Source organism: Triturus cristatus, chromosome 5_2 (assembly GCF_964204655.1).
Source record: "Triturus cristatus chromosome 5_2, aTriCri1.1, whole genome shotgun sequence".
NCBI classification, from domain to species: Eukaryota; Metazoa; Chordata; class Amphibia; order Caudata; family Salamandridae; genus Triturus; species Triturus cristatus.
The window spans coordinates 791571781-791584500 of NC_140588.1; the positions used below are offsets into that span (position 1 = coordinate 791571781).

At 40.8% G+C, this 12720-nt stretch overlaps 1 protein-coding gene across 2 annotated transcripts in view; it reads left to right on the top strand.

The window, feature by feature from the left end:
• Positions 1-12720, top strand: part of HPRT1 (hypoxanthine phosphoribosyltransferase 1) — a 796282-nt gene that overhangs the window by 632174 nt on the left and 151388 nt on the right. For both annotated transcript variants that reach the window (XM_085607912.1, XM_085607911.1), the window contains exon 8: positions 7693-7769. In XM_085607912.1, the coding sequence (XP_085464038.1) occupies positions 7693-7769 (77 nt within the window). The remainder of the gene's footprint in view (positions 1-7692; positions 7770-12720) is intronic.

Here is a 12720-nt window from a genome sequence, read left to right on the forward strand (position 1 = left end):
CGTTTGTGGTTTTACTTACTTTTTTGTGTTCTGACACACATGCCTCTATTAACGTGCACTTTAGATTTGTAATGTATTAATTTAGAACTAGAGCAGTATCCTTTGTCGAAGTAGAAAATAGAATAGGGTAACATATGTAACCAGGTAGGCTTCATGCACTTTTGACAGTTAAATTATGTAATTCATGTATTCTGGCATACTTCTGTTTATCACAGTTCTTTATTGATATTTTTTATTTCGGTGCAACATACTGTACAACATAATCAAGTAGTATTAGAATTTCGATCCTTTGAGATGAAGTATAGGTCCTCAACCAATAACAAACCAAAGAGAACAAAAAAGAAAAAACATTCAGTGTGTGGATAATCAAACATGCGGTCATTAAAACCGAATAGCAACATTTCAAAGTAGCAAAGCATCTGACCTGCAATGATCTATAGCAATGACTATAGTCAATACTGAGCTCTTATACCATGAGGGCCCCAGCACTTAATAGTAAGAGCATCACAGTGAAACATTAGTGTCCTTTATCATGTATGTTATGGGAAAACATACTAAGAGGGAGGTGGGGAGGGGCAGTGAGGATGAAAGAGAGGGCATTCGAGTAGTGGTTCCCATCTGTGGAATGTTCTATAAGAGTTGTACATTAAGCATGTCTCGGGAGAGTAAAGTCCTCCACACCCCTTCAAATTGTAAAACCCTGCCGTTGATGTTTCAGTGTTCAGTTTCTCAAAGGAAGCTATGTGTATGTGTATTAGCCAAGTCTTTAATTCTGAGACCTCTTTCTGTCTTTCAGAGATACAGAAAACTAATTATTGCCACTCCTCTGTCTGTCTTGAACCATCTGCTCTCCATCTGTGAAAGCCTAGAAAGGGGTCAAGTGCCATGCTGGCTGTTAGTGCTGTGTGTTTTGGGATGACCCCTTCCATATAATTCCATATTTGATGCCAGTATATACATATTTTCGGGCATTCCCACAGTATGTCCATTATATCTCTAGCTTATCTATACATCTCCAACATTTAGAGTCTATACAAAGTTTTGCCTGTAGGAAATTCACTGGTGACCAATGCCATTGGTGAAGAACCTTGAAGTAGCTTTATTTCTTGCAAGATTCCCTGAGCCTTTTGTTGTAAGCCCCTAGTACGTCACCCCACTCATTTTCGTGAAAGGTTATCCACAGTCTAGTTTCTTACAAAAGGCATACAGCTTCGAGAAAATGGCAATGTGAATTGGCGATCAATCAAGATAAGAGTAGAGGCCTGATATTGTGCCCCTAAAAATTTTCCAAGTATATATGTAATGGGTTATAGAGGATTTCACGAGGGGGATATGGGAATGGCCTATGTCCTCAGGGCGTGTGATAGTTGACGATATTGCTATTTTTGTGTGGAAGGGAGCTCATATACTGGATGTCTCGAAGGTTTCAGTGAGTCATTTGCTATAAGGGCGTCAAGGTGGTTAATGTTGGACCAGTTGATCTCTTCCCCTATTCTTACGGCTATATTGTGCCATATGGGTGCATTTTTATGCACGTTCCTACTAGATCTCAGGAGTGTGTGGGCTCTCCTCCATGCATAATGTGAGCTGGAAATGTTGGGGTTAAAAGTAACTGTTGTCTGTGGCTTTCTCGTGTAGTAGATTGTGAAGTCGGCTTTCGTGTTGATATTTAGTGCATGTCCATCAGTAAGGGCACACGGTAGAGTGGCCCTTTCTATTGGCAGATGATAAATAGCACAAGCCAGTTGCTGGGCCAACCAATAACGTTCCATGTGTGGTAAGTAGAAGCCTCCTTTTGCTGTATCAGTGTATAATTTAGACCCTTTTAGCCTGGGTTTCTCTCCATTCAGCACAATTAGAGATTATTCTCTCCAAGTCCGCAAGGAAGGGTTTCTGGCATTTCAGACGGATCATATGCCAAATAAGTAATTAAAATCAGGTGGTATGTTCAATTGACAATTTGTGCCCTTCCCCCACAAAGAGATTGACCATCTCTGGAGGTATGCTTTCATAGCATGGCAGAGAAGTTGTCGTGGATCATATTTTCCAACTCTTGATAATTGTATCCTCCCAAATATTTTAATGTACAAGTCCGCCACGAAAGACAGTTGTGCCTAATGAGGCTTTCATAGTGACAGGCATCAATGGCAAAGGCTTACATTTAGACCAGTTCCTTACACTTAACAATGCAACGGTTGATTCCTGAGGTTAGAAAGAGTCGGCAGAAAATTTTCTGTATAATAGACTGCTTTAAGGTCAATGGCTGTCGTCATTATTCCTCTAATCTTCACATACTGCTGTATTGTAATTGCCAAGGGCTCTAAAGCTAGAAGAACTAATGGTGAACGGGGGCAACCATGCCTGTTCCCACTGTGAATTGGAAGGATGGTGTGGAGTAACACCCCCCTCGCCCCTCATTTGACCAATGCAGTTGAATTGGAGTAAGCCCTTTAGTTGGGGTTAGAAAATTCAGCCCAATACCCATATATTTCATAGTTCTAAAGAGAACCCTATTATGCCTACTTATACATTAATAAGTGAAATGGGCCTATAGCTGGAGAATTCTAGGGGGTCGTTACCGGGTTAAGGAATTAAACATATCTTGGTCCTTGCAAATTCATCCCATACATACATACATATCCGTGGTCTAGGGTCTCCCTAAAAACAGCTGCCAATAGTGCGACAATCAATGGTTTAATTATTTTGGACAACTCTATAGGAAATCTGTTCACCTCAGCTGCCATGCTATCAATTGCATTCGCAATTTTCTCTTCTGAAAGTACCTCTTTTAGTGTATTGGTGTGTTCCTTGGCCATTCAGAGGATAACCCCCCCCCCCCCCCCCCCTCCCCCTGTCGTATTGTTGTTGGTGAAGATGGAATAGAGATTTCTCTGCCTGAGATGGGTCCAATTTTTGCCTTGAGTAGGGCCATTAAGGTGTTGCGCATTGGTGAGTGGAAATCAGACGCCCTCAATGAGTGGATTATCAACTCAAATAGAGTTCTAGTTTTGTGTATAGATCTCTTTGCAATCACTGCGCCTCATCAGAAGTCTGCAACTGCATGCATTGCCCGTCCCCCATAGTGTCTGTGCTGATGTAACTGTGTCTGTTATCTATTAGCTATTGGATGAGGTGAGAACTTAGATGATCACCTGAGAAAGAAAATACCCCCTATTTAAAAATAATTAGGTCTGGGATAAGAGGGGACAAACGCCAATAAGCAACAACCAAAATCCCACTTGACTTGTATTTCCTCCTTAATGCCTAATCAGTGCTTGTGGTTATGGCAGCCCAAAAAAGCATACTTCTACCCAATAAGCATACTTATTTGTCAAACATAGTTTGCTCTTTATTTCTTATTGTTTATCTTGACAAATATCACCAAAAGATACATTCAGCACTAATCCACAATTGATTTAACATAATTTTAACATGTTATTCCACGGATTGCTTCTATAAAACACTGTACATCAAAAACATTGGACCCATGGAAAATATTTGAAGATACATCCTTAACGACATTCACTTGTTCCTACACACATCCAAAATCACCACCTGTCATATTCTATACACTCCAATCCAGTCACTCTACACATACACAATATCACAATACAACAGGGCAATAGTATTGATTTCAGCTGTTATAGTGTTTAAGAGCTAGAGTCAGGCTTAAAAACGGTCAGCGCACATTTCTGTGTGGTAACTGATTTTGTCCAGCACCTTCTTCAGGACCGCACTGCAATACAATTGCTTCAGAAGGTTGTCAGCGGGGGTATACATGAAGAGCTACAGCACAAATGTGTCAGCGTAAGGTAACGCAGTCCTTAAAATTATTTTTCCTTTTGCGCTACTTTGTGAGGCTTCAACTTTAGGGAACTAACAAAGGGAGTAAGGCTTGGTCGTCATGTTTTGTCCTCCCTGAGCGCAACAAAAATGTCCCTCACTTACGTGCATTACCCATAGTATGCTACAGTGAAGTCCTCATTTTGTTAGACCGAACGTCCTAGACGCTTAGGTAGTTCGAATATGATACTGGCATTCCCACAGGACTTTTGAGAGGGTTCTTACAGGTCCCCTCTCTCATAGAACTAGGATGTTCTGTCTAACAGTGAGACATGTTCATAAGCCACAGTCCTTTAGTTACACTTACCATGTTTGTCTATGTGAATGTCTATAAGGTTGTGGTCTGAATCCCTACACGGTATTATAGCAGTTGGTTCTAAATACTGTGTGAACTGAGGAGTAAAAAGAAAGTAGTCAGTCCTACTGCAGATGTTATGCAGGCATGAGGTCCATGCATAGTGCCTCTCAAGGGGATGGAGAAGATGCCATGGTTCCACCATAGCATGGTCATGCATCAGATCAGTTAGAGCATGTCTGCCTTTGCCATGTTGCAGGTCGGGGGCCCCTGATCTATCTAGTATAGGATTTATTGTGATGTTCAAGACTCCTCCGAGCAATACCTTGGCTACACCGAAGAAGACTAATAGTCTATGAATTTGGGAGGGCAAGTCTGTTTTGTCTCTGGCCAGTGTAAATGGACCCAGCTACGAGAATATTACCTTGGATTTTAAGTTTTGCATATGTTTAAGTAAACTGCCCTTTAATTGGTTGCTTCTGGAATGTGTCCTGGTGCTAGAATGAGGGGATATTCTGTAGCCAGTGTCAACAGTTCCTCTGCTTTTTTTTTTATCTTGCTAAGGCCAATAGACCTCATAACATCCTAGTTACTGATGTACAGATGTAGATTATGGAATTATTGTGAGTTTTGGTCAAGGGTTCCCTATGATAGACTTCCCATTAAAGACAACCTGGTTGCTTGTTCATTTAGAATATCTATAACATTGATATTTCAGAATTGTTCCTTCTGTTACCAAATGCCTCTGGCTGACACTGGGTTTCTGGGCTCTTATCTATACAGGGGTGCTTCTATTCTGCCAGTGATGTCTAGTTGCTGTGAAAGAAGTTGCATGCCTTTGGTCAGGTTATTTTGATTGATCCAGCATTTGAGAACTTATTTATGTGGTCTCTTATGTAGAGTTGAAGTTGGTCTCGAGGTACTCTTATCCTCACCCTGCAGTAGGTATAATAAGTTTGCATGACATTCTCAATTGCTAAAGTACCTTGAAATATTTGACTGTGACTTAACTGAAGATATAACTGACACTTCCTGGACCCTGCTTAACAAGCCTTGATATCTGTGTTGAGTGTTTGTGTTAGAAACAAAATTGAGGATTTTCTAACACATGTAAACTTTTCATGCTGGAGGTCTGGGAGAATATCCACTAACGTCAACATACAAATAAAAACTGCTTATTTATTCGCTGGCTGTTCTCTATCCCACTTTGGTTTCATAAGAAAGTGTTTGTTTCTTTGTACCTACCATCGGTTATATTGTTCCCTTTTTTTTAATTAACAGTATTTGCATGTTAGTAAATGGAACATGTTAATGTTTAAATAGTGTTTTGTGTTGGTTTGCCTGAGCAACAAAACCCACTGGTGTGATTATTTTTTCGCTATTTTGAGGCCTGACTAGGTAGTCCTATCCAACATATCTAAACACCTAAAATGTGACTGCATGTTGTAGAGCTTAATTTTATTGCTCTGGATCAAATTTTCCCCTCTCCTGAACACCAGCTTGTCAATGTTGCTATGCTGTTCAGAACGCTACTATCCTCATTGTCTGTACAGCTGTGGGAATACTATCTTGTTGAAATATCTCCAAAGATGTGAATGGCTGTATCCACAGCCCCCATAAAACCTTTCTTGCAAGGCACAAATTATTCCAGAATCACTTACATGGATGTAATTACATTTAGCTTGTCCTCCCCTTCTATGAAAGTGGATAGACTTCTTCATTATATTGAACCTTTGAGTTTGGCAGTGTCTCTGTCTGCTTTAATGATCTGCAAAACATCAGCATGCTTTTCAAGTGATTTGTGAGATTGTCTGACCAGTGACAAATGCCTGACCATCAAAAAGAATTCGGGATTATTATGATCACATTTGCCTCATAGTTTAGCTAATCCATACCTAAAAGAGACCAGTGACCACCACTTCTTGGAATATCCTTATTACCAGTTTTAATGAGATTCCTCCTTCCTAACAAACTTTTTTTTGCCTTCTTGAAGGAAAGGGATTAGTTTTGCTCTGCTGTACCATTATTACTATTATTTTGTATCTTGTCAAGAAAAAATTTGTATTATCTGCTCTGATAGACCATGGTGTCGCAGGAGCTACATTTCTTCCTTTACCCTTAGGTTTCAGGTATTTATCATCTTGAAACAGTACTGTAGCTGTTGAATCAGGCAATCCAGGGCACAGTGTGATTTTTACAACTGGAGACGATCTGATCGGTAGCTACCGCGATGGAGTAAGGACGTCTATCAGATCGTCTCCAGTTGTAAAAATCACACTGTGCCTTGGATTGCCTGATACATTTGCCACACATACGGATCTGAATATTATGTTCCATGGATGGTTTGGGCACCACCTCATGGTGTATATCTACTGAATAACAGGAATTGTCCTTAGCTGGCCCTTGCCACTTTACGGGCATTGGTGTAACCAGGTTTTGGACTCCAATTGAGCTTTGCAAGAGTGATGAGGGTCACTTCACCTGTCCCCTTGTCCTGAGGAAGATCCACATAGCTAAGGTATTAAAGTCCCTCTTTTGCCGATAAGCCGGATCGAAACGTCGACGCTACCCCCTACCGCTCATGGACCAATTTCCCCTTACCCGTTACCCCTGTTTACAGCCTTAAGGAAACTCTCCTTACAAATTCAAATGAATAATTTGCATGTGGCCAGGTTGCATCTAACTGTTTATTGATTATAAGTTTTGTACAGTCTTGTAAATATATGCCCTTAACATTTCTACACACTTTGAGCTCTCTTGACTCCTATATATACACTTGAGCACTCCATCTTACACGTTCCCTAGAACTTTTTCGTACCTTCTTGACCCTCTAATGATTGTTCCTTTAAATGACTAAATAAATATATTGTAATAATACTTGGTGGTTTTCTCTGCACATTTATCTTTACGATTTACAGACATTTGGGAGCTGATTAATGTAAGCTCAAATAAGTTGTTAATTCTGTTAATCTAACTCTTCCTTGAGTAATTGGTCCAGGACCATTGCTTATTTATAATAACCGATACCCAGGTCCAGGGACCTTTTGGGAATACCCCATTGTTTATAATGGATCAGTATATAGGGTCAACAAATGTTGTCCTGCTGGATCAGTATATAGAGTCAACAAATATTGTCCTGCTGGATCAGTATCCCGATGTTCTTTTCTTGATATGGATTTTGCTCCTCATCATGAAAGAGTTCAACTTCTAACTGCTCTTGAACAGGAGAGCCATGTTCTGCTTCTATTATGTTTGTAGTGTTTGTATATTTTTAGGTACAGTGGTTCAAGAAGTAGAGTTGTGTATTTGTCTTTTCCTTCTTTCTCCTTATGTACATTTCTATTGCTAATTTTTCTGACTCTTTTGACAGAAATATTTTGAGCTGTGTTTTATACCTTGTTTGTCTTAGAGGGGCTTGCCTCTTCGTAGAGGGTGAGATCAGGCCAAACGTGATTACAGCCATTTACATGATTTCAGAATATTAATATCCTACTTGCGTAAGATGCTTTTGTGTTGAAATTTAATTTATAAACTTAAATATTCTTTTGTTTCAGTTGTTGGATTCGAAGTTCCAGACAAATTTGTAGTGGGCTATGCCCTAGATTATAATGAATACTTTCGGGATTTGAATGTAAGTATATTTTATCTTCCATTTTGTGGCATATCAAACATAATTGTATGTGGATTATATACCTTCATATTTTTATAATTAATTTTATGTAATGTCATAAAATCACCAAAGAGACTTGTAACCATGCAAATCATTATTTAGAAATATTTGTTTAAACAGTCTCTCTCTAGTTTTGAGAACATGCTACAACATCGAACACCTTCATACAGACTTTACATAACAAGTTGAATGTTACATAACCAATGGAACCCTGCTTCTGATAACTTTCACAATAAATAAAGAAAATCACTGTTGGAGACAATGACACCAGACTCCATATCAACTCAGTCTCCTCTGCCTGATTCCACATCATCTGCATGCTCCGAAAGATCTGCAGATGGCTCCCCGTCAGCACTGTGAAAGCCGTCGCTCAACCCATAGTCACCAGCCAGCTGGACTACGGCAGGTCTCGCCATGCAGGTCTCACCACCCAACTCCTAAAGAGACTCCAAGCGATACAGAACTCCTCTGCCAAGCTCATCCTAGACCTCCCTAAATAGACCCAAATCACACCCTACCTCACCTCTACTGGCCCCCCATCGAGAAAAGACACCAGTTCAAGATGCTGATACACACCTACAAGGCCCTCCAAGACCAAGAACCAGCATACATCAACCACCACCTGAACTTCAACCAACCCTCCAGACATTTGCGCTTATGCTCCCTCGCTCACACCCCTTGCATCCGCCGAAACAACAATGAAAGACGTTCCTTATTCTACCTCGCCAAGTCCTGTAACGACCTTCCACTACACCTCTGAATATCATCCCTCCCGGAATTCAGAAAGCAACTCAAGACCTGGCTTTTCAATTGACCCATTAAGAACACAGTGCCTGGATACAGTCACAGGTGTTTAGCCACGCTGTACAAATCCAAGTTGATTGATTGACAGTACTTGCCAAAATGACTTGTAAATTATATTTAAAGTATCTTTAGGGCCAATATCTATGTAACCTTTCTCCCCAGGTGAAATCCTTCACCACGTGTGGCATATTGCATTTTACCAACTTGTATTCACTGACCAGCCATATGCCTAGCAAGGTATTCTAAAGTCACTACAAAGATACATATTTTGAGCTGTACAAAACAACTAACTTGGAAAATAGCTAACTTTCAGATTATATTCATAAAATTAAGTTGCAGCTGTTTCACACCGTTTTTAACACGCTCGCCTCTAGCAGAGCTGTTTTTGGACCGGATCAGGCTCATCATTGGTGATACCAACAGTTGTTGCAGTGCCTCAGCAGGTCATTAGGGAACAGACTGCGTGTTCTTTTTAAATCCTACATGGGGAGTTTACAAAGGGGTGGTTTCGGGTCTGTTCAGTGTTCTAATAGAACGTTTTATATACTTCAACATTATTTTTTTTTAACATTGCTTTATTGCAGAAAGAAAATATTCCAGTTAAATCACCAAAAAGCACTTATAAACCGCTATTGATAATATAACACTAAGTGACTGGCTTAAGGTCCCTCTTATCCATAGCCTCCCACTCTTCATTTTGGGGTGAATCGCACTGATAAAAATTATTCTCCCACATTTTTGTATTTGTTTATAAATATCCCTTTCCCACAAAATAAAGCTTTTTTTCATACCCTTAGAACACACTTATGTAGGCTTATCTGGGGGCAGGAGGACAATCAAGAAGTATCAAGGAAACTCTGGCTCTGCCATTTAAGAGAAGATTCGAAGCCCCAGGCTTAGTCATGCTACCTCACAGCTCAGTGCCACGGCTCAACGCTGGTACCGTCCACATAGAAAAATCTTGTATCTGATATCAGAAAAAGTGCAAACCTAGGCCGTGCCCTTGGTCTCATTGCTACCGGTCTACTTGCCAAGACCTTTAGCAGAAGTTCTGACTGTGGCCACGACCTGCTGGACCTGGTGCTGTATAGGGTGTAAACTAGGTGCTCCGTTCCTGTACTCACCTGCAATATTGCTGTTTTATTACCAATCACCTGGGAAAGTAGAGTCATGGCAACATTTCATAAGGCAGGCAATGGAGCATCCATATATATACCGTTTCTAACACTGGCCTGCTTAAATAGAACCCTGCTAGACATTTTCACTTACTTTAGGCTGAGACACACTGCTCGGGCGAGGGTGCCTTTCTACACGACTAAGATGCAGTAATTTATACCATTGACTCAGACAGCAAATTCCCCTGACTGAACTAGGTGGGTCTCTAGGTTGTATGCATTGTTTTCAGAGTTAGCATCTGGGAATATGGGGCGCTATAGGCAGGTGTGTGAAGCAAATTTGGGGACTGAAATCATTGATGCAATGTGGAAGTTTCATTGAATACAAACAAAGTAACTATAAACCATAGGCATAAGCTATTAGATTTTAACTTCTCTGTCAAGCATTCTAGACCCCAGTGAAGGAGTTTTGGGTAGATCCAAGTACAATTGCCCACGCTGCTAAATGGATCATGCGGACTTGATTTACCTGGCATGGACTTGTGAACCAATACATAGGTACTGGATAGTAGTATTTGACTGCATAGTACAAATGGCTGTGTGCAAACTAAAAAGAAGTCCGCAAATGGTCCTGCTGGGCTATGTTTTACTGATTCCGAATAATAGCAGGAGATTTGCAGCCATTTCTGTAGGCCTAGCGCAGAGTTGCTATGCAATGGGGCAAGGCTAGAATATCCTAAGAAAGAAGATTGGCTGTGGGATATGGCTACATGCAATGAAAAAGCTCAGGTATCTGCCAGCCTACAGCCCTCTGCTTCCAGACTCAGATTTAGGCGATCCCCTCTGAACTTCACTTACACAGTAGCAGACGTTACCAGATGAGGTACATGTGCATCTACCACCGTGCAGCCGAGAAGACAATGCAGCTTAGCTCATTTTTATCGATGTAACTAGTAATGTATGTGAGATTGGGCTGGCGAAGTTTGTGATGAGTGCATAACGTACATGGTGAGAGGCACCAAGCAGAACTGAATAGTAGAATACCTATGGCACCTGGAATACTCTAAAAACGAAAAGCACCCTTTCTTTCACCCCTGGCATTACCTATCCCCTGCGACAGGGCATAGAAGATATTGAAATATGTATTCACTGCCATATGTACATTGAAGCAAACTGTTGTGGCTGATGTCTGTTTGAAAGTATTAAGCTTGCACTGTATATGAATAAAAAAGTCCATCTTATCCATTTTCCCTTTTCATTCTTTATTGCCCCTCCCACCTCCCTTCCCTACCATTCCTTCCAATCAGTTGTCCCCTTCACAATAAAAAACCACAAACCTCAGCATCTGTGAATACAAGGAAAGAAGGCTTCTCAAGTCTGTCGATTCAGGTAGAGTTGCAAGCCTGAAATAAAATAACCAAACATAATATAAGACAATTTAGTGATGGACTGCTAGACCTCTATGGAACTCTACACAGCAATCAGACTAGCACATCATCTTTCAGGTAGACCCTTACTTTCCTGGATGTTGGGTAAATAATTTCCTGTTGCGCAAGGAAACTCCTAAATCATTTCAAAGTTGAGGATCTGGTTGTTCAGTTGGTAGATCATTTTTCATACAAAGCTGTGTTGAACATTTCTTGCAGCCATGTCTCTACCAACAGAAAGGCCGGAGGCTTCCGTAGCCACAAAATACAAAGCTTGTCTTGGGCAATAGCCATTCCAAACCATCGCCAATATTGTGAAGTGATCTCTGGGAATGCAGCGGTATCGTGCATCATCACCGTGGACCCAGATTGCTCACCAGAGATATTCAAGACATTCCTCACAACCCTCCAGAAAGCTGTCCAATGGGTTTGCAGCTTTTGTCATTGGCAAACCACATGTATGTCACACTTCCGTTGGCTACACCTCCAGAATTCAGAGCGGGTATATGTTCTACTGTCTCTAGTCGCCCTGGGGACCAATGCCACTCGTGTTTAAGCTTAATATGTCCATGTTTCAGCCTAACTTCTTGCAAACATTAATTGTGTATCTGTGAAAGATAAGACCAATCTTCATCAGGTTAATCTTGAGACTACACTTGGTGGGAGAAGATTCAGTCCAGGAGAGTCTTGTGCAAACCAGAAACCATCCGTTTGTAAGTTCGCCATGTTTTCAAGTAGGTCATAAAACTGATTTCCAAAATAGTATACGGTCTGTTCCCTAATGCTTTGCTGAGGCAGTGCTACAACTGTTAGAATTACCAATAGTGAGACTGGTTCGTTCCAAAGTCAATTTGCGCCTCTGTGAATGTTTTTATTCTGCCCGCAAACTAAAGTTGCTATACAGTTCGAATCCTCTCAATCAAATCAAATAGGTTCTTTATCTCCAATCAGAAACATACCATCATTACCCCAAAATGGTGCCCGTGCAAGTCACCTTTGAACAGGCGAGGCTTCTTCTGCCAGGCCCAAGACCTAACATGCAAGACCGGGTGCAAACTAGAATTAAGTCCACTGATGGACTAGCTGTCTCATATAAGAGTGCATTGTCCATCTTCAGTCATCCTGGTGTCTCTAAGATGCTGCTTAATACATTTCTGATTTAATGCATCTGGAATGAGCCAGTAGGATTCAGAATGTTTTAGTCTTAACCCTGTGCGTTCTATCGAAGCATGTCATTTATCCATTTTCTTCTGGGGCTTTTTCTTTCCTCAGACAAATAATTTCACCTTGTCAGACAAATCCCTCAACCTTGTCTTGGGGTTTTGTAAGGGCAACATTGCAAAGATCTAATTAATGCATGGAGGAATGTTTATTTTCATCACTTGAGTCCTGCCCCACAGAGCAAAATTGAGCTGACCATCTCTCATTATCTTGTTTAATCCTGTCCAATATAGCACACAAATTGTCCTACACCATGTTTTCCAGACCTTTGTTTAGAAAAATCCCCAAATATTTATTTCAAGGTTTTCCATTTAAAGGGATGGTGTCCAAGGTCAGCCGCAGTGG